At 41.0% G+C, this 18290-nt stretch overlaps 3 protein-coding genes across 4 annotated transcripts; 2 read left to right on the top strand and 1 right to left on the bottom strand.

Moving 5' to 3' along the window:
• The first annotated feature begins 1386 nt into the window (after positions 1-1386).
• gnl2 (G protein nucleolar 2) lies at positions 1387-12236 on the top strand. Its single transcript, XM_020633497.3, has 16 exons — positions 1387-1593; positions 1944-2028; positions 2148-2242; positions 3353-3492; positions 6194-6378; positions 6514-6580; positions 6690-6848; positions 6952-7065; positions 7881-8009; positions 8837-8941; positions 9329-9487; positions 9751-9858; positions 9974-10458; positions 11190-11272; positions 11507-11580; positions 11751-12236. The coding sequence occupies exons 1-16, from the start codon at positions 1530-1532 to the stop codon at positions 11892-11894; spliced, it is 2196 nt and encodes a 731-aa protein (XP_020489153.2). The 5' UTR covers positions 1387-1529; the 3' UTR covers positions 11895-12236.
• dnali1 (dynein, axonemal, light intermediate chain 1) lies at positions 12230-14319 on the bottom strand. The gene is made up of 6 exons (XM_020633565.3): positions 13885-14319; positions 13505-13644; positions 13258-13427; positions 12875-13053; positions 12470-12634; positions 12230-12366 (listed from the first exon to the last, which is right to left on the bottom strand). The coding sequence occupies exons 1-6, from the start codon at positions 13963-13965 to the stop codon at positions 12331-12333; spliced, it is 771 nt and encodes a 256-aa protein (XP_020489221.2). The 5' UTR covers positions 13966-14319; the 3' UTR covers positions 12230-12330.
• Positions 14320-14450: 131 nt separating this feature from the next.
• On the top strand, positions 14451-17467 carry snip1 (Smad nuclear interacting protein). Of its 2 annotated transcripts, XM_065957885.1 has the most exons (5): positions 14451-14752; positions 14950-15079; positions 15775-15931; positions 15974-16436; positions 16549-17467. In XM_065957885.1, exons 1-5 carry the CDS (start codon positions 14589-14591, stop codon positions 16805-16807), a joined length of 1173 nt encoding a protein of 390 aa, XP_065813957.1. In that variant the 5' UTR covers positions 14451-14588; the 3' UTR covers positions 16808-17467. The 2 variants fall into 2 exon arrangements, with proteins under 2 accessions (XP_065813957.1, XP_020489156.2); XM_020633500.3 differs by having other exon boundaries at positions 15775-16436.
• The last annotated feature ends 823 nt before the right edge of the window (positions 17468-18290 follow it).

The following is an 18290-nucleotide window of genomic DNA, read 5'->3' as shown; positions in this document are numbered from 1 at the left end:
GTTTCTCAATCCACAACACAAGTATACTTTGTAAGACAGATTTCTATAGTGAAATGTAGATTTAAATCAAATGAAATATTTACATTAAATCCAAACATCTTTTTTTTTTCCTTTTGTTAGGCTTTCTTCTGCTTTGATTTCAGTTTGAAGGAGGGGGGGGGGGGGTCCCACTTTCTGATCTAAAAAATAATTTATTGCAGTTGATTGCTGATGGAGTCAGTTCCAATTTCATTTGTATGAAAATGAACAGAGAACATTCCTCGGTCTCCCTGCTGTATAAACTGAAAAACTGGATGGCGCCTCTCAAGACTGGAGTAGATGAACTTGCCTACCTTGGTCCTGAGCCACACTTGTGTTACATACCGTACACACTGTGAGGGCAGCATCATCATCACAACCAGACAAACTCTGCCTTTCATACCGGCCCTCTGAAGACCTGCATCAGTTATGAGTTCAAAACTTTTTCTCCTGTCACTATTTTTTGGTTTTGAAAAACTTGAAGCTTGAAGCTTTGATCCTTTAAACAGAGTAATCACCTGTGCCTGTTCAATAATTCCAATTGATTGATTTGTTTCAACTACCTTTCAGGAGTACTTTGGCCACCATTTAGGGCCACACCCTTTGTGCTTGAAGAACAAATATAATACAATGTTTTTCATTCTTTTCCTACCTGTAAATTGTACTTCTTTAGATGTAAGGAAAGGCCTTGTATCATGATTTAGAAATGTATGTTTGTGAGACAATATCAGTAAACTATAATTTAACAGCCATATGAACAATAAGATTGACCAAGCTTACTCCTCCTTTTGGCCTAAAAACATCTATTCATACCCCAGGCCACTTTCCTCTAATGAAGTCTAATGAAGCCACCTATGACCTTAATTATTGCCAAATAATCATTGCAGACAGTTGTCAATCAGGTCACCACACAGAAGGGCTACAATTAGCCTCATATATCGTGATTCTGATAGGCTGTGAGCACATGACATTACTCTTAATAGAAACTGTGTTGCACCCTCTTCTGGGGGGGACAGAACATAGCAACATTTCTACAAACATCAGATCTAGTTTGAATTCAGTCTTCATCATTTTGTATCATAATTTCGATGTGACAGCAGCCTGACTCACTTTGTTTTTATGAAAGCACTTTTGCACATCTATTAGCGGAACATTTTTTTTTACACGTTCATCCCTTTTGATACGTTTAGTATTCATTACTTTAATTTTAAAATCAACATGACGTAGAAGTTATATTGTCATGCAAACGCCCAAACTTCTTAAAACCCACACTATCGTTGATACAGTTGAATTATTTCCACATAACGTCGACCTCAGGTCAGATGGCGCTCGCTCCTCTGATTGGTCCTCGTCGCTCTCTTGATGACGTCCTTCCTTCTTCGCCGCAACAACACGTGTGCGGTACACAGTTCAGAGCTGAAGGGGAGAACCAGCGACTAAACTTCAGATTTAAGACACCGCCGTGTCATTTTTTCTTATCCGCGGAAGGCTTTGCCGACTAAGCTTTCAAAATGGTGAAGCCACGTTTTAAGGGGAAGAGCTCGATAAACACCTCAACGTCCAGCAGCAACCCTGGTGAGCTAATCCCCGTTAGCATTCACGTTTGTTTACAGCTAATGCTAAGTGCTGCTTATTCTCTGAAAAGGCAATTAAGGGTTGTCTTATTTTATGAATTTAACTAGTCAGTGTCTGTAAAATGTAGTGGGCAATGTGTAGAATACAAAAAAGTATGGAGTGTGACTTTTACACTAACATGTAGTTGGGGTGTGTACGTGGAGAAAAAGGCATTTCAAATATGACAGTTGTCAGCTCTAAGGGAAGGGTCTGTGTTTAGTGAATTAGTTAAGAGTATTGTCTCTTAAAATGAATGCATTCTGATTTTTAAAATGATAATTCATGTGGAAAACTGTCAATTTGATCCACAGACCGAGCAAAAGGTGCAGGTGGGAGCAACATGAGGGACCGATCCACAATCAAGCGTCTGAATATGTACAGACAAAAGCAGAGATGGTAATTGATGTTACACTTTTTGCATTGAACTTTCGAGTCATTGTATGCCAGATTTTTTTTTTTTTTTTTTTTTGAGTGTCAATAACATACATCAATAACTTCTGCGTTTCTGCTTTCAGTAACAACCGTGGACAAGTCATCAGACCTTTACAGTTTCAGTCCACAGTGGCTCCAGGGACAGTGGCCAGAGTTGAACCCAATATCAAGTGGTTTGGTAAGTGCACTTCCTTGTCCTTTTTTATTTTATTTTATTTTATTTTTTTGTAGCAGCCTTGTGGTTGCTGTCAAAGTGAATTAGAATTTATTACTGTAAATATTATTTATCTTATTTTTACCTCATTTTATTTTATCTATTTTACCTTATCTTATTTTGCCTTTTTTTGGTTGTATTGCACCGCGGGACGGAGACAAACGCAATTTCGATTCCACTGTATGTCTGGCATATTTTGAAATTGACAATAAAGTTGACTTTGACTTTAAAAAAAAAAAAAAAATGTTGTATTTGATCTGTGTGTTTTTTTAGTAGACCATATTACTAAATGTCATATTACTAATACACTTTATATAAAAAAACATCATCTTTTAGAGAGTGGCCGTGCAGATTATTTCAGATAAACTTGTGTCTTCATGGATTACAGATAAACGTGTATAAGGTTGGAGATGAGATAGACAACACTGAAAACATGGATTTTTCTTGCTGAACAACTCAATGTTTGGGGTTGAGGTTTATTTGACAGCTTGTTGTGATTTGAGTTGTATCATTGTGTATACAGTATAGTGAAGGAATTGAGAAAGAGATACATCAGGCCTTTTGGAATTTATGAGATCTATTGTGATTCTGTTTGGCCTTATAGCGTGTCCTTGCAGCACGTGAGCGTCAGATATGGAGTTGCATCTGTGAGCTGAAGTTTGGCCCCCTGTGTTAACACAATCAAAGAGCAACACTAAAATCATGGATATGGATGTTTTTAATGCAGCTCCATCTCCACTTTGTGAACCGACTAGCCATCTCTGAGCGAGAAAAGTGAAAGGAAAATCAAATTTGCCTGTCAGACACTTCCAGCACATCGTTGATCTCCCTTGTTCTTTGTCCCTGGTCCATGTTGACAGAAATGAACATAGAAACATTAGGATCAACCTGTTCGCACCACATGCTTGTTAGGACAGAGAGTGAAATTGCGTAGTCGCACGCATCGCACAAAACATAGTCAGATACGTGACATAAATCCGCGATATGATGCGTGAGATTTTCTGTCCCTGCACCCCTAGTAATTGGAACATGAAAAATCTAACTTTGCATCTTCATATTTCATCTGTATTTCAGCAAATACCCGTGTGATCAAGCAGTCGTCCCTCCAAAAGTTCCAAGAGGAGATGGGAGCAGTACAGAAGGATCCATATCGTGTTGTGATGAGACAGAGCAAACTTCCCATGTCCCTGTTGCACGACAGAGTCAAAGCCCATGTGAGTATGACAGGTTTACTCTGCTGTAAAATGATCTCTATTTTTAGGCCTTCTGTCTGTATAAAGGCTCTAGTCTCTCCCGAACGTGTGCTTGGGTGTTGTTTGTTTGAACTCTACACCTTTTTTTAATGAATTTTATTGAAGGTATATTAGGCACGTAAAACTATGATGTTTTTATTAATCAGTGCAGAAGAAGAATCATGCCCCCTTTTTAACTCAGTAGTCTGGTGCTTTGGATTTTATGAGGTGAGGGGAGCATGAGGCTTCACTTTAATCCTCATTCAATTCTCACTTTGGCCCACTGTGACCCTGAGTGTGCTGGCTCCACGCTTGGCATCAAGAGCTGCACTCTGCCAGACTTTGAATTCTCCACCTCATAACCAACGCAGATTCAAATACGATCCAGTTCTTCTTGTTCCCTTCAAATATTTCATTGGACATGTTTCAGTCTTTTTGCCTACCGTTTTCCTGCATGAATTTGAGAGCTTTTTTGAATTTTGAAATAACTAAAGAAAGAGATTTCTCTTTTTAAGGGACCAATATGTAAGCTGTCTACTAAATTAAATCATGAACCTTAATTTATCATCAGACATTAAAAAAACATTCTATGTTGGAGTGCTGGTTTGTCTGTCATTATGTCCTCCTTCTAGGTTTAGATTCTGGTCCTGAATGGTCTGTTTATGTTTTGACCAGTGGAGGTAAGCGGTTTTAAGGCACCCCCACACAGCCGTTGTGGACTTCCTTTGGTTTGCCAGGCAAATTTCACGTGTTGCAGCGATGGAAACGGGCAGGAACTGGTTCAGATAGCCTCTGCGTTTTCTAATAAGCTCCACGAGCAGAAACGTGGTCAAGCGAGGGTAAATATTGGGAATGATTTTGAAAGATGGAGCGAGATTAGAACACAGAAATGTTTCAAGACCGATACAGAGCTGGCTAAACACTGAAGCTTCAGTGTCAGCGACATGGCAACCTGCTTGAACATCGACTCTAGGAGGGAGGAGACGGAGGGAGACAGCTCCCTCCAATGTTTTGAATTTGGACTGCAGTAAACTTTTAAACACTAGGTGTCAGGGTTACATACTGCTCCTTTAATAGTTATGTTTCGTTACAGATGTTACTATTCAAAGTATATTGACATGTCAGTGTAGCATACATTCTCATCATTCTCATGCAGAACATTATTTTTTCCTCCATCCTTTACATATGGGCTTATAGCTCTTTCATGACCCTGATGTTTTTGATAAGCCGGTTTAAACAGATGCCACTCCGTCTTAATGTCTGGCAGTTGATTGTTTTTGTTTTTCCAGCGAGTCCTTGAATTAAACCTGAGGTTTAATACCTTTTTGGTAAAGTCCTGGTCGTGCTTTTTCAAAAATTCAGGGAGCTCTGTAGACAATCTTGGCAACCTGAAGCCTTGAACAGCGTTGTTTCCGACCAACCTTGTAAACTTCAGTCCTCGCTCATCTCGTGGTGGTGTCCTAATACAGATATGGTTTGTGATTCAACTGCGCTGGAACATTTAATACACCCTGGCACAGACTTATTGGCTGCTTTATTGGCGTCTTTGTTACATATTTTGGTGTTCTGTTTACTGTTTGGATTAGTTCTGTGATAGTGTTTGAGGCCCCTGGAAGGACTGTAGCAGAGGAGTGTATTAGGATTGGTCAAACAAACTTTTATCTGTTAAACACTAATAGTTTCCAGGTCACCACTTGTAACTTATGTAAAGTTGGCAACAAATTCTCAGCCTTTGGTCGACATCAGTGGCAACCACTTTAAAACATAACAATAAATAACAAGATGTGCAGCCAACATGTTTTGTTTTTGATATGTGGCAATAATGTGTGGATGTTGTTGCTTCAGGGTGAGCCTGAGCCTTGGTACGATATCTCTGTCTATAATCATGAATCACTTCTGCAGTATACCTGAACATTAACCTGAAGGACACTCTAAACCTTCACTGTGGTCGATGTTATTTAAATGAAAAATGTTTCAGCTACTTGAAGGGCAACTTTCAGTGGGTACATTTTCTTTCCCCAATATTAATACAACATGTCTGTGCATGGCTGTCGTCAAGGCCAAAACTTGACTTCATGTTTGTTACATGTAGGGCCCGACCGAAATGGGATTTTTGGGGCCAATCCTGAAATCGATATTGGGGTGACAAAAGATCCGATACCAATATATCTGTCAATATCTTTCTTAGATCTATGTTCGATCTATAGAGATTTATTGCTTTGATTAACAGGTGACAGGTTTCCTCGCTCATGTGGACTGACCACGTTGAACCACAAAATCAACTTCATTGCTTGATCACTCTGCGTGATGAGTATGAGTACATTTTGTCTCATACTGCAAATTTTTCACAATTAATAGGAAAATAAACGCATCGGACTCAGTGTGTAAAGTCCTATGTTTAGTTGAAAATATATTTTCTAACCCATTTTCCTTCACATTGAGGAAGAATCCTACATCTACTTCTTATCTTAATATACACCCGGTGTTGTTTGAACATGTACCAAGAAGCAGTTTTATTTAAGAAATCACAAAATTCTATCAAATCTGAATGAAACTTTTCTAGATATCACCGTTCCTTATCTTTCACAACAAAACTATTCTCAACAGTTTTATTGTTGTTTTTTAAAAACATACAGATAGAGGTGTATATCTCATCCTTTTCCTTTTGTCTCTCTACTTTTAGAACTCTAAGGTCCACATTTTAGACACAGAGGGTTTTGAGACCACATTTGGGCCCAAGGCTCAGAGGAAGAGGCCCAGTCTGGTGGTGGGGGACGTAAAGGACCTCCTAGAACAGGCCGAGGCCTCAGCTGAGACCTACAGTGCAGACAAAGACAAAGACCTGGTGACTGAGGACACAGGGGTCCGGTAAGACCTTCAGATTCTATAATGGATCGAGCCTACTGGCTACTCTGACTGGCCAGAGGCGAGGTCTCTCACTTTTCATATTTAAAGGTTAAAAGAAGTCGCTTTCTAATCCATTGTAATTCCATTGTCAAACAGGGAGGAGGCCCGTGAGGAAATCTTCAAAAAGGGTCAGTCCAAGAGGATTTGGGGAGAACTTTACAAGGTACCCTTTCTGTTCTCCTCTCCTTAGAGTTCATTGAAGGAAAATTGGTTGGTACATTGAAGTGTTACAGGGTCCTTACGGTACATACCTGACTGTTTCATATTTGTAGGTAATCGACTCATCGGATGTCATCATCCAAGTGCTGGATGCTCGGGACCCCATGGGAACACGCTCCAAGAGCATAGAGGCATATATGAAGAAGGAGAAACCTTGGAAACATCTCATCTTTGTTCTTAACAAGTGTGATCTCATTCCCACCTGGGTCACGGTATGACATTTACAACACATTCATCAAATGTGACTGTGTGGCTTCTTTTGGTATTGAACTTCGTGTGTGTGTGTCTTTTTGTTTCCGCTCAATTTTGAACCAGAAACGGTGGGTCGCTGTTTTGTCACACGAGTACCCCACGCTGGCTTTCCATGCCAGCCTCACCAACTCGTTTGGAAAGGGCTCCCTCATCCAGCTGCTCCGGCAGTTTGGAAAGGTAGGATCAGCTTTTTAAACCTGTTAGGTTTGTTCCGTTTGTTGTTTTGTACCGTCTGAGGTCAAAACTGTAACTGTCTCTGTGAGTGACACATTTCTGTCAATAGCTGTAAAACAGAGTGGCTATATTAATGTTAAAATGAAATCCTTCATAATAAACCCAAATTTAGAATCAATGGCTTCAGCCTAAAAGCGTCCCTTCAGATATTTGATTACAAATGAAGAGTTCCTCAATACTCATTCTGCTCTAATAAACTTGTAACTTTTGTTGAAATGGTTCATCTCTCTCTACCACCAGACCTGAACACACAGGGCTGCTTAGTAGCCGGGTAATGTAGCATGTTTTGTGAAAGCTGGAGCATTAAAGATCCAGATACATTTTAAATGTAACGTTCTCGTTAGAGTTAATATTTCTATTCAAAGAGGCTTTTATGAGAGAGTCACTAAACTTTGTGTTTCCTTGTAAAGAATTTCTCTGTTGGACCACTTTCACCAAGAAGTCTGAATATAACGAGGCAAAAACAAACCTTCTCTAAAGCCGCCCATCAGGGGACATGAAATAAAAGACAGTTGTATTTATTTCTTTTAAAGGTTTACATCTTCATGATCATCTTGGCCACATATAAAGATCCCTTTTAAAGATATCCTTTATGTGTTTTGAACAAACTACACTGAAGTTTTGGACTGGTTCCCTTTTTTTTTATTGGTAAGGGAAACAGAGCCTGATCTGAAGTTACTCCTGTGACGTGAGGACAGGATGAGGCCGTCGTTCAGGAAACACAACACTCTCTGACTGTCATTTCTTTCCCTTCACAGCTCCACACAGACAAGAAACAGATAAGTGTGGGATTCATTGGCTATCCTAACGTAGGAAAGAGTTCGGTCATCAACACGCTGCGGTCGAAGAAGGTCTGCAATGTAGCCCCCCTTGCAGGAGAAACAAAGGTAAAGTCTTAGCTCCTTCTCAACAATGCAGACTCAATGTAAACCTTTTTGATATGCAACATCCCACACAGAGAAATAGAAGTCCACTCTGAAATCTGAAAGATTGAATACTGTTTGGTTGTCAGTTTCTCCGAAGACTGTGCAGACTTTGAATAAAGAACGTAAACAAACTTACATACAGATTGAGAAGCAAAGAAGGGACATTAGTAGAGTGATGTGATCGTGCTTTGCCTATTGTGTTTGCGCCCTAAACTGTATAACTGATAGAGGAAAAAATTCATTTTTATCTTTAATTGGATCTCACTCTCTCTGGCTGTTTATTGTATTTGGAAACATGTCCGAAAACCCTGAATATCCAAAGCAGGGTCAAGGGGAAATACTTTTGTTCTTTCATGCATCACAAAAGCTGTGAACTTCGACCGCAGCAGAGGGGAGAGTTTCTTACGCACCTATCAATCTGAATCTTCAGGGCCTGTTGTCAGCACTTCCTACTTGCCTATTCTGTGATTGTTACCAAGTACTCAACTGTAGGAAAGCCAAACAGACTTACTCGCTGAGGAACAATCGTGACCATGGTTACTTCCTTTAGTAAGAATTCACGTTTGTTATTTTCATGTGAAATGTTACATATGATGTGTTTCCCTGATGAAGCAATCATGGGGGTTAAAAGTTGTTTGTAGCATCAAGGGGAGAAGAGAGAATAAAGAGTTGAAGTCTTGACTTTGCTCTACCACAAAACTATTTTCTTAATATTAAGCTGACTTTGTCATCAAACTGAAATGATTCGACCGCACAGCCAACATTGATTTTCTTCCTTGGGCTCAAAGGTGTGGCAGTACATCACTCTGATGAGGCGAATCTTCCTCATCGACTGTCCGGGTGTCGTCTACCCTTCAGAAGACAGTGAATCTGATATCGTATTGAAAGGAGTGGTACGTATCGTTCATTATTTTCAAGTTTTTATCAAGATTTCAGCTTTGCATACCTCTGTTAACTCCAGTGCCATACACTGGAGGTGAATCAAAGTTCATCCTCCACAGCCCTGAAAAACAGCAGAAGTAATTCAGGATAATCCACCGACTGTTAATGTGGCATTTTTGACGGCTTGAGTATCTCCAGCAGAATGATGAAAGTATTGCTATAGCTAACACCAGACTGTTTTAAAAAATGCCGTGATCAGCTCGGATTCTAATCCTCTTGGTCCTTTTTCCAAGATCCAAGGTTTAGCATGTAGGCCATGCAGTCTCCGTAACTGAAAGGTTGCAGGCTCATATTTTGTTTTTTAAATGCACGCCCCTGTCTTCACCTTCCTCTCAAAGGTTCAAGTGGAGAAGATCAAGTGCCCAGAGGAGCACATCGGGGCCGTACTGGAGCGGGCCAAGCCTGAATACATTCAGAAAACCTACCGCATCCCTACTTGGAACAACGCTGAAGACTTTCTTGAGAAGCTAGCATTTCGTTCTGGGAAACTCCTGAAGGTCTGGATGTCCTTGTTTTTATTTTCTTGTTGAAAAAATGGACATACTTTGCATTTCATAATCAGTACGAGTAATATTCTCAGTAAAGCAAGGTATTTTGTTTGTCCGTTTTCTAAAGTACAGGACAGTGTCTTAAAAGTAAAACATCTGGTGCATCTGCCTCGCCCATTATGTGCTTTGTTTTGGAAAGCTGTCAGTCATAAACAACATGAACAACTCATTTTAAATACCAAGCCTGAGCAATGTATTCTTTGTTCTGACAGGGCGGGGAGCCAGATCTCTCCACTGTCTCCAAAATGGTGCTGAATGATTGGCAGAGGGGACGTATCCCCTTCTTTGTGAAGCCCCCTGGACCTGAAGGAGATCAAGAGGTATGAGTTTGTCGGACTTTTCCACCTGTGCAGTTCCATTTAATGATGTTTCTTGCTATGCTAACCTGTGCCCTCTGTGTCAACTTAATTTTTTTTGTAACTGCAATGTTTCCAGGACAAGGAGGTGTTGGCAGTCGAAGGACCCTCAGACATGGTTGAGAATGTCCAGGAGGAGCAGCTCGACAATCCTGATGCCACCTCGGAGGAACACAAGAAACAGCAGCAGCGGCAGCAGAAAGAGAAAGAGCAAGTCCAGAAGATTCTGTCTAACGTTCGACAGAACTTTGGAAAGATCAACGTGGCACCCGAGTTCAGCGAGGAAGACTTGGTTCCCGTGGAGATGCCCGACCTGGACATGGCTGATTACTCCGGTTCGGATGGCGAGGAGGACGGTGAAGAAGAGGACGGGGAAGACGAAGACGAGACCGAAGTTAAGCCAGCCGATGGTGAGACTGAGGTCCCAGAGCCTTCAACGACTCCGACTGGAAAGGCAGACGGCAACAAGAATCCACGTGCGGTGGTTCGCGAGTTAGATGCGAAGATCGCCAAGTACAAGCAGTTCCTGGACCGGGCCAAATCCAAACGCTTCTCTGAAATCCGGTCCGTCTGCTCCCATCCTAACCTAACTTTAACATTATGTGTTATGCATTGTTTGAATATGTCTTATCCAGTAAAGTAGCACACATTTGTGAGACAGATAGATTTTTTTTTTTTTTTTTTAGGAGGTTGTTGCTAGCAATCCTTTAACCTCCTGGAGGACAAGCAGTCGTCACTTCTAACTTCCTGATTAGAGACCCCAACGTTCCTTGTTTTTTTTAAGCTCCTGTGAGGAAGTTCAAGCTGGTGAGGAAAGAGGCCTCTCTGAGATTTAAAAAAATGAGACCATCAGTGTAAAGATTAACTATTTATGTGTTTTTTGGGGCTGCTCCATGAGGGTAGGTGTCAAACAATGTGATAAACAGTGAACTGTTAAAACAGCCATTTTTCAAAACATTTTCCACTGAAATTATTCTCTAAGGTATACTCTTGCCTTTGAAATGGGTGCAGGATGAGGTTTTGTGCTAAGAAAAATTCCTTAAAATGTTAAGAACAAAATCAGCAAAGAAAAGAGAGGTATCGATTTGTCCACAGGGGGCGCCACAATCAAACCAAACCAAAGTTCCTCACAGGAGCTTTAATCTGCATGTCCTCTTGTTGAAATTCAGCCCATACATGCAGCCCAAAGTGAGAAAAAAAAATCCTAATTAAATTGCTGATCCTTTCTTCAGATCCCAACCGGTTTGAAATGTTTTCTTGAGTAATGAATTGCTTTCTTTTTTTTCATCACACAGGATACCTAAGGCACTCTCTGACAAAGTGTTCACAGACATGAAGACTAAACAAGCGGCAGCAGCTAAACAAGCACAGATGAAAGGTAGTCAACATGTTTGTCAAGACCTTGTATGGTGCTGAATGTCAAATCATTTATTCTCAAAAAATATTGCACCATTTCTCAGAACTACGTTAACAAAAACCCACGCATGCCAACTCACTGTTATGATGGTGCATTTCCCAGAGTTTAACCAGGAGTTATACAACCAGGTCAAGTTGATTTTAAAGTCAACCAGCCACTTGACATCAGATCTGTTAATCTTCTGTTTGACTTCAGCTGCGAACCAGAAGAAGGGGAGAGCCGGGGATGACGAGCAGTCCACCCAGGCGCGCAGACTGACATCCAAACAGGTATGCAGTGTTTGCTCTCTCTGACGTCAAACAGATCACTCTGCCTGGACAAGATAAATGTCTATTCATCTAACTGATGTAATAGGTTTAAAAAAAATAATAAGAATGAAACACTGATTACATTTTTTAACGGAATAATTTTTCTGTTTCTGCTTTATCTGTCTTAACAGAGAAGAGCGATGGACCGTGCAAAGAAAGCAAAGAAAGTTGGTGTGCGCTATTACGAAACGCACAACGTGAAAAACAAGAACAAGAACAGAAAGGCCCCGGCTTCATCCACAGAGGGTCACAAGGCTAAAAGATCGAAGCACTAGAGAGAAGTCTTTAAAGGCAACATGTAATGATTCTTCTATTTAAATTAGCCCAAAAAAGGACATATTAATGGAATCAAGGAGTTGAAAGACGGTGGACTTATAACAGGTGTGTATAAAGGGTTTTATCAAGTAGCCACTTGATGCCTTATCCTGACCGCGTGTCCCTCTCGGAACAAAAACTGCCTTCTCAACTTTTTCTCCCCTTCAACCAAGAACTGTGTTTGAATGACTTTTCATTCATCATAAACACGTGTGATGCTCTCTTGATGTTCAAGAGATGTGTACAGTACATGAGCTGTACTTGTCATGTCATGCTGTTGGAATAAATGAAACTCTTTCTGATTACAGTGTGGAATTTACTTTGATAGATATTTAGGAACAAGACAAATGTCACATTGTGTGCAGTCAAATGGCCACTCTGTTATTGATGGTGGTGTTACTTCTTTGGTGTGATGATCCCTTCCAGTTGGGTCTAAAGAGCAAAACAAAGAATATTAACATCATAACCACATCCACGACAGGAACAAGTGCAGGGGGAAGATATATTTCTGTGGTATGAAGCCTTGAAACGGCACCTTGAGCTGCAGGTTGGTTCTCTTGAGCAACTGGATCTGTTCCACGTGCTTCTTCTCTTCAATCTGTCGCCTTTCAGTTTCTCGTTTTTCAATGGCATCACATTGAGACTTGAGTTCGTTCAGTTGCTTCTTCAGCTCCAGTTTCTCATCGTCAAGATCAGTAATCTAGGTATTTGAAGTTTATTCAAATGCAGGATCAACGATGTTAAGACCAAACATTATTTTAGAGGAATGCTGCCCTCTGCTGGATACTAAACCGAATAGCATTCGATAGTTATGCCTTCAGCTTCTGTGGCAAATACTGTATATTCTCTATACTATCGATGGATGCCAATATTGGCAAACATTACACATTTGTATGCCATCTATTGTTGCTAAACACAACAAAAAAGTGAATGTCCTTACTTTTTTCTCCATGTCAACCTTTCCCTGCTCTGACTGAAGGGCTTTCCTCATACCGAAGGCCACACTGCTTTCATACAGAGTCTGGTAGGCAGCAATAGTCATTTGAATCTCATCTCTGACCCGCAAGAGCAGCAGGCCACTCTCAGCACAGTTGATGGTCACCTGTCTGATGAGCTCATCTTAAAGAAACAGAAAATGAGTAAATGCAACAGTAACATATTTGAGGAGTAAAATGTGCCTTCAGTGGTATACAAAATGCTTCAGAAGAAAGCTGTATGGCAATGAAATTTAAGCCATGTGTACACAAAAATCTGGTTCAAATTCCTCAATACTTGTCGACACAATAGCCTCAGTGATCACAAATATCAGAGCCTCCTTCTCACCAAAGCACTGAGAATAGAGCTCCCTGCGGACAGGGCAGATTCCTGTCTGTCTGGCCTGCCTTTGTTGCAGCTTTGTGTCCAGCAGCTCCTCCAGGTGAATAACATCTGTTCTTGTACAAGGTGCACTGGACACTTGCTGCACCCACGTCTGGGTTCCGTCAGTCCATTCCCTGCAATAACAGAAGTTTAGATAAACTGAGTGGATTGAATTTAATGAATGACACACTGTAGATGGATGCAACTGTACCTGGGTGGAAGGATGGCGGTTAGGATCTCCTCATCTTCCTGCTTGGTGGTGTCAGTAGAGGTGGGTTTTGATTTTGGAGGTGGTGGAACAGGGGTAGACTGTCCCCTCACCTGCTGTGGACCCACTTTTAAAGGGCGCCCCTGTTGTGAAAAGTATGTCATGTTACACAATGAACCAACTTTCTTTGCCTATCTGAAATACATGATACAGTATATTCATCATCATTTAATAACTTTAAAAAGCTTTGGGGATTGAAAGATGTTGGTAAAAAAAACAACAACATAGAAACAGCCTTTATAGCAGGAATATCTGTACGCCATCATGCCTAACTTTGACCACTTAAACGTCGACTAAAACTCGGCTGGCGTTACTAAACTTACCTTTAGTGATTTTCTGTCAGTGCTTTTGCTGATCAAAACTGGATTGTCGTATTTGAGGAGAGATTCGGCTGGTGGAATCATCTTTTTCAATCTGATAGTTTGAACAAAATAAAAGCAGAAACTCCTGGTTGGTCTGTGATTCAGCTACAGGGATATCGCTGCTGTTTCAAAGGACGCCGTTCTTGCGCACTGTTTGTGTTGTCATAGCAACACCGTCCTAGTGTCCCTCTTCAGTTTGACCGTCTGGAATCAGTGGTTAGATTAATATTTAGTAAGTGGTTTTGTATCTTTTTTGTCAATGCGCCACACATGAATGCTTGTCAGCTCATTTTTCGAGTATTATGTTGCATCGTTTATTTTTTGGTATAATTTATTTTTTTTATTTTTTTTTTCAAAGCACTACAAAAGACGACAGCTAATGGCAATACGAATGTTCTCTTTTTTATTATTATTATATAATATTCTTAAACGTTTGTTAAAAAAAAAAAAAAATTGTTCTCAAGTAACCGAGAAGGAACACACGGAACGATTTACAGTAATCCAGCCGAGATCATTTCTGAGTGAACCGCCGGAAGCGGAAGCTCGTAGTTTGCGCAACAGACAAAGTTTATTGTCGCGACGTGTTTTTGAGTTTCTCTTTGTTGTTTTGTAAGGACGCAGATGTAAGTTCGCTCTCAACGCGACTGTATTAGTTTATACACTTTATGATGACCAAAGAAAAGCGACACAGGAGGAGGGAATCTCCCGAGCGGGAGTCCAAAGTGAAGATTAAGCAGGAGAAACTGAGCCCGGAAAGGCCACAGACATCGCGCCGCTCTCGATCCAGATCCGCTGGCCACTCGAGTCCACCGAGGAGACGAAATAGCAGGTCATTTCGATTTAATACCATCATCTTACGATTTGTCCCACTTATTCTCGTTGTTTACCTGAACGGAAAAGATAAGTGTGCCATCATAAACATCGCGTATTAGTCGTGATAGTTTAAAAAAAAAAAAAAACGTGGCTGTGTGTAGGATCTGTTGAATGTCTTGTAAACAGTCTATTTCTGTGTTCTTCTTTCTGTAGGTCACCTGTAAGAACGAGAGACCGCTCTCCAGGTAGAAGAGACACTTCTCCAGGTAGAAGAGGCAGCAGGTCGCCCAGAAACAGGAGGAGTCGAAGTCCTCCCCGCGGTGCTGATGTCAAAGTAAAACGGGTGCGTCTAAATATAATACATAACACGTTTTCAAGACTGAGCAGTTTCAGCTACTACAAGAAAGAAAAGCTAAACTTCTCATCAAATACAGTTTTAGGCATCCAAAATGTGGTTATAGTTTAAACAGATAACACAGTTACCAAAAGGGTTTACATCTGCTGCTTTCTTGAGATGTGTTTTCATAATGTTTAATAATAATAACAATTCAATTATAGATTTTATCATTTTAAAGGGACACACTGTGAATAGAGTTTACAAAGTGGATGGGTGCAAACAAAAGCAAGACAAGAACAGTTCAGACAGAATAGCCTTTAGTCAAGATGATAAAATACAACAACAACAAAAAAAACGGAATTTAAAAGACAGAAGGATGAAAGTAGGAAAAATGAATGAGTTGTATATCTTCATTAAAATAATAAAATAAAGCACTCCCATGTGTCATAATAAGGATGTTGTAGCTATCACTTGCAGTAAACTTACATCCATGTTATAAGAGACTCATGACAGTACAAGCATATCTATAGACTCATCAGTGTAAAGTGCAGATACCGTAATGGCTGCTTTTCAATCATATCCGTCTGACAATATAACCCCTGAAATGGTGACTCTTCTGTACAAAACCACAACTATGCAAAGTTTCTCCTTGATTAATAATTTAAATTGAACCTTCTTTTTTTTTTCTAAATATCCCACAGGAACGGGAGGAGTCTCGGGCGAGTGGTGACGAGAGGAGGAGAAGAAACAACCCACCAGAAGAGAGACGGAGCAGGTGGGAATCAGACAGACCGCAGAACACAGAGCCGGACAGAGACCACAGCGGAGACAGAGGCCGCAGCGGAGACAGGGACAGAGGCCGCAGCGGAGACAGGGACAGAGGCCGCAGCGGGGACAGAGACCGCAGCGGAGAGAGGGACAGGGACCGCAGCGGAGACAGACACAGAGGCCGAGGCGCATTTGCCGCCCAACAAGCTGAGCGACAGCAGAACAACCAGCGGCGCAGGGAAAACCGCCAGCGCCGCGAGGAAAACCAAGAGGAAGATTTCGGAAGGTCAGAGGAAGGAGACGACGACTCCAATCCCGCTCCTGCTGAGGTGGAGAAGCCCAACTTCGGGCTGTCCGGGGCGCTCACAGAAGATACAAACACATTCCGGGGGGTGGTGATCAAGTACAACGAGCCACCCGAGGCGCGCATTCCCAAACGCAGATGGCGACTGTACCCTTTCAAGAATGACGAACCCCTTCCTGTGATGTACATTCACAGACAGAGTGCCTATTTGTTGGGGAGGCAGAGAAAAATCGCTGATATCCCCATTGACCACCCATCCTGCTCAAAGCAACATGCAGTATTCCAGTACAGGTAAGTAAAACAGTCTTACGTCTTGAAATGTGTCATCTTTAGTCTGTCGCGTAAAAACCTGGAAGATTTCTTTTCGAGTAAATCTCTACCTTTCTCTCTCGGTTGTCCGCAGACTGGTGGAGTTCACACGAGCAGATGGCACCTCTGGACGCAGGGTACGGCCTTACATCATTGACCTGGGCTCGGGCAACGGCACCTACCTGAATAACCAGCGCATCGAATCCCAGCGTTATTACGAGCTCAAAGAAAAGGACGTGATCAAGTTTGGCTTCAGCAGCCGCGAGTACGTCCTCCTGCACGAGTTCTCAGATACCGCCGAGGTGGACGCCAAGCAGCAGGAAGACGAAGAGGACGAGGGCCTCGACGAGTAAATAGCTCTCACACTCTCTTTCGCCCGTGTTCATTCAGGCTTAGATAACATCATCGACCTAATATCGGACAGTTGTTTCTGCAGGGAATGAAACAATGTATTGATGGTTAATAGTGGACTACACTAAAACGATGGAACACAGCTTGTTTGTATTTTATGTAATTACCGAACTATTGCTTAAACCTGCCACAACTGTCTCCAGGAAGACTCCCTATTCTCAGGTTGTTTGTGTAACGTCAGAGGGATGCATGACTGACCTCAACAGCAGACAGTGCCCACAACATAAAGTGCTTGGTGCTAGATAGAGATATCTCGCCAAGTGAAATAGTTTATTATATTTTTGGATTACAGCACTGAGTGCAACGTTTAGCTGAATAATCATCTCTTGTTTTCTGTCTTTGGGCTATAGATGTCATCGTACATGATATGTGGAATGTGAACTCTAGATTCATGTTATTCAGCATCGTGATGGAGTTAAACTTTACAGATATTCAACTTAGAATGATGTTGCCTTTTTTTTTTTTTTTTTGCTTTGTAGAGCAGGGAAAAAAGTTGATACTGTTGTGTGTTTAAAGACTTCCCCTTCGTTTGTCTTTACTGAAGCCCACCCCATTTATAGTCAATGTCCTTTTATGTATTGTAAATAAAGACCGTAAAAGTTTGCAGTCTCCTGAGTTTTTATATACAGTCTGAAGAATTGTGTACATGAATGCAGATCTTTTTATTGTTCTAAAAAAAGACAGATATGAAGATTGAAGTATTTAAATAAAATAAAGACATTTTGGAAGCTTTTTAATTTAGATGGATAGATAGATAGACGGTCCTTTGCAGGAAATGACACCGTCACAGCAGCAACTGCAATCACAGTCAAGACAACGTTGTTATTTATTTTATTGCATATAAATATCTGCATATCATTTTTTTTTGGCTTAATTTAGTAAGTCAATGTAAGAAAGTGAAATCAGAATAAATTCCGACTTTAAAAGGAAAGATTCACCGATAGGAAACATCAGGGTCGATCACGATGTTTGAAATAACTATTGAGCTTTTCCCGAGGCTGATGTCTGTTCATGACTTCTTTCAGTGTAAGACTCCCACAATGCCACCACTTTCTCTCATGTTTGACACTGAAAACAAGTCTGTTTGTTCAACAGGTGTCTTCCTCTGCCCAATAAAAAAGACTTTCATCTAAATCAGTAGTTCGGTGTACTAGATGACAGCTTTAAGTTGATTTGGCACTACAGATAAACATACGATTTATACCACATTATTTGCCGTTGTGCCGATGTCGGTCAACAGGGCCAATATCGGCCGATGATGAACCCCGCATCAGTCCATCGCTAATAAAAAGCTGTTTTTTGATGATGAGACAAATATGGTGGCCTTGAAGGTTGACTGCACAAATATTTTGTTACTGCAAAGACAAATTATTTTTCCAGTAAGTCAAATGTTTTTGGATGTTTCATGAAATACTCTTACCTTTT

The sequence above is a fragment of the Labrus bergylta genome, chromosome 8, assembly GCF_963930695.1.
Source record: "Labrus bergylta chromosome 8, fLabBer1.1, whole genome shotgun sequence".
In the NCBI taxonomy this organism is placed as follows: Eukaryota; Metazoa; Chordata; class Actinopteri; order Labriformes; family Labridae; genus Labrus; species Labrus bergylta.
The sequence above is the reverse complement of the archived record's forward strand: the minus strand, read 5'-3'. Positions and strand labels throughout refer to the sequence as shown.

What these genes read in the sequence shown, in the direction of transcription:
- gnl2 (XM_020633497.3), top strand. Translation starts at nt 1,530, where the DNA reads ATGGTGAAGCCACGTTTTAAGGGGAAGAGCTCGATAAACACCTCAACG. An exon ending in TGCTCCGGCAGTTTGGAAAG is followed by an intron (nt 7,066 to 7,880) that starts GTAGGATCAGCT and finishes TTCCCTTCACAG; the next exon opens with CTCCACACAGACAAGAAACA. An exon ending in GCAGACTGACATCCAAACAG is followed by an intron (nt 11,581 to 11,750) that starts GTATGCAGTGTT and finishes CTGTCTTAACAG; the next exon opens with AGAAGAGCGATGGACCGTGC.
- dnali1 (XM_020633565.3), bottom strand. Translation starts at nt 13,965, where the DNA reads ATGATTCCACCAGCCGAATCTCTCCTCAAATACGACAATCCAGTTTTG. An exon ending in CTGACAGAAAATCACTAAAG is followed by an intron (nt 13,645 to 13,884) that starts GTAAGTTTAGTA and finishes TTTTCACAACAG; the next exon opens with GGGCGCCCTTTAAAAGTGGG. An exon ending in AGGTTGACATGGAGAAAAAA is followed by an intron (nt 12,635 to 12,874) that starts GTAAGGACATTC and finishes TCAAATACCTAG; the next exon opens with ATTACTGATCTTGACGATGA.
- snip1 (XM_020633500.3), top strand. Translation starts at nt 14,589, where the DNA reads ATGATGACCAAAGAAAAGCGACACAGGAGGAGGGAATCTCCCGAGCGG. An exon ending in CTGATGTCAAAGTAAAACGG is followed by an intron (nt 15,080 to 15,774) that starts GTGCGTCTAAAT and finishes AATATCCCACAG; the next exon opens with GAACGGGAGGAGTCTCGGGC. An exon ending in CATGCAGTATTCCAGTACAG is followed by an intron (nt 16,437 to 16,548) that starts GTAAGTAAAACA and finishes GGTTGTCCGCAG; the next exon opens with ACTGGTGGAGTTCACACGAG.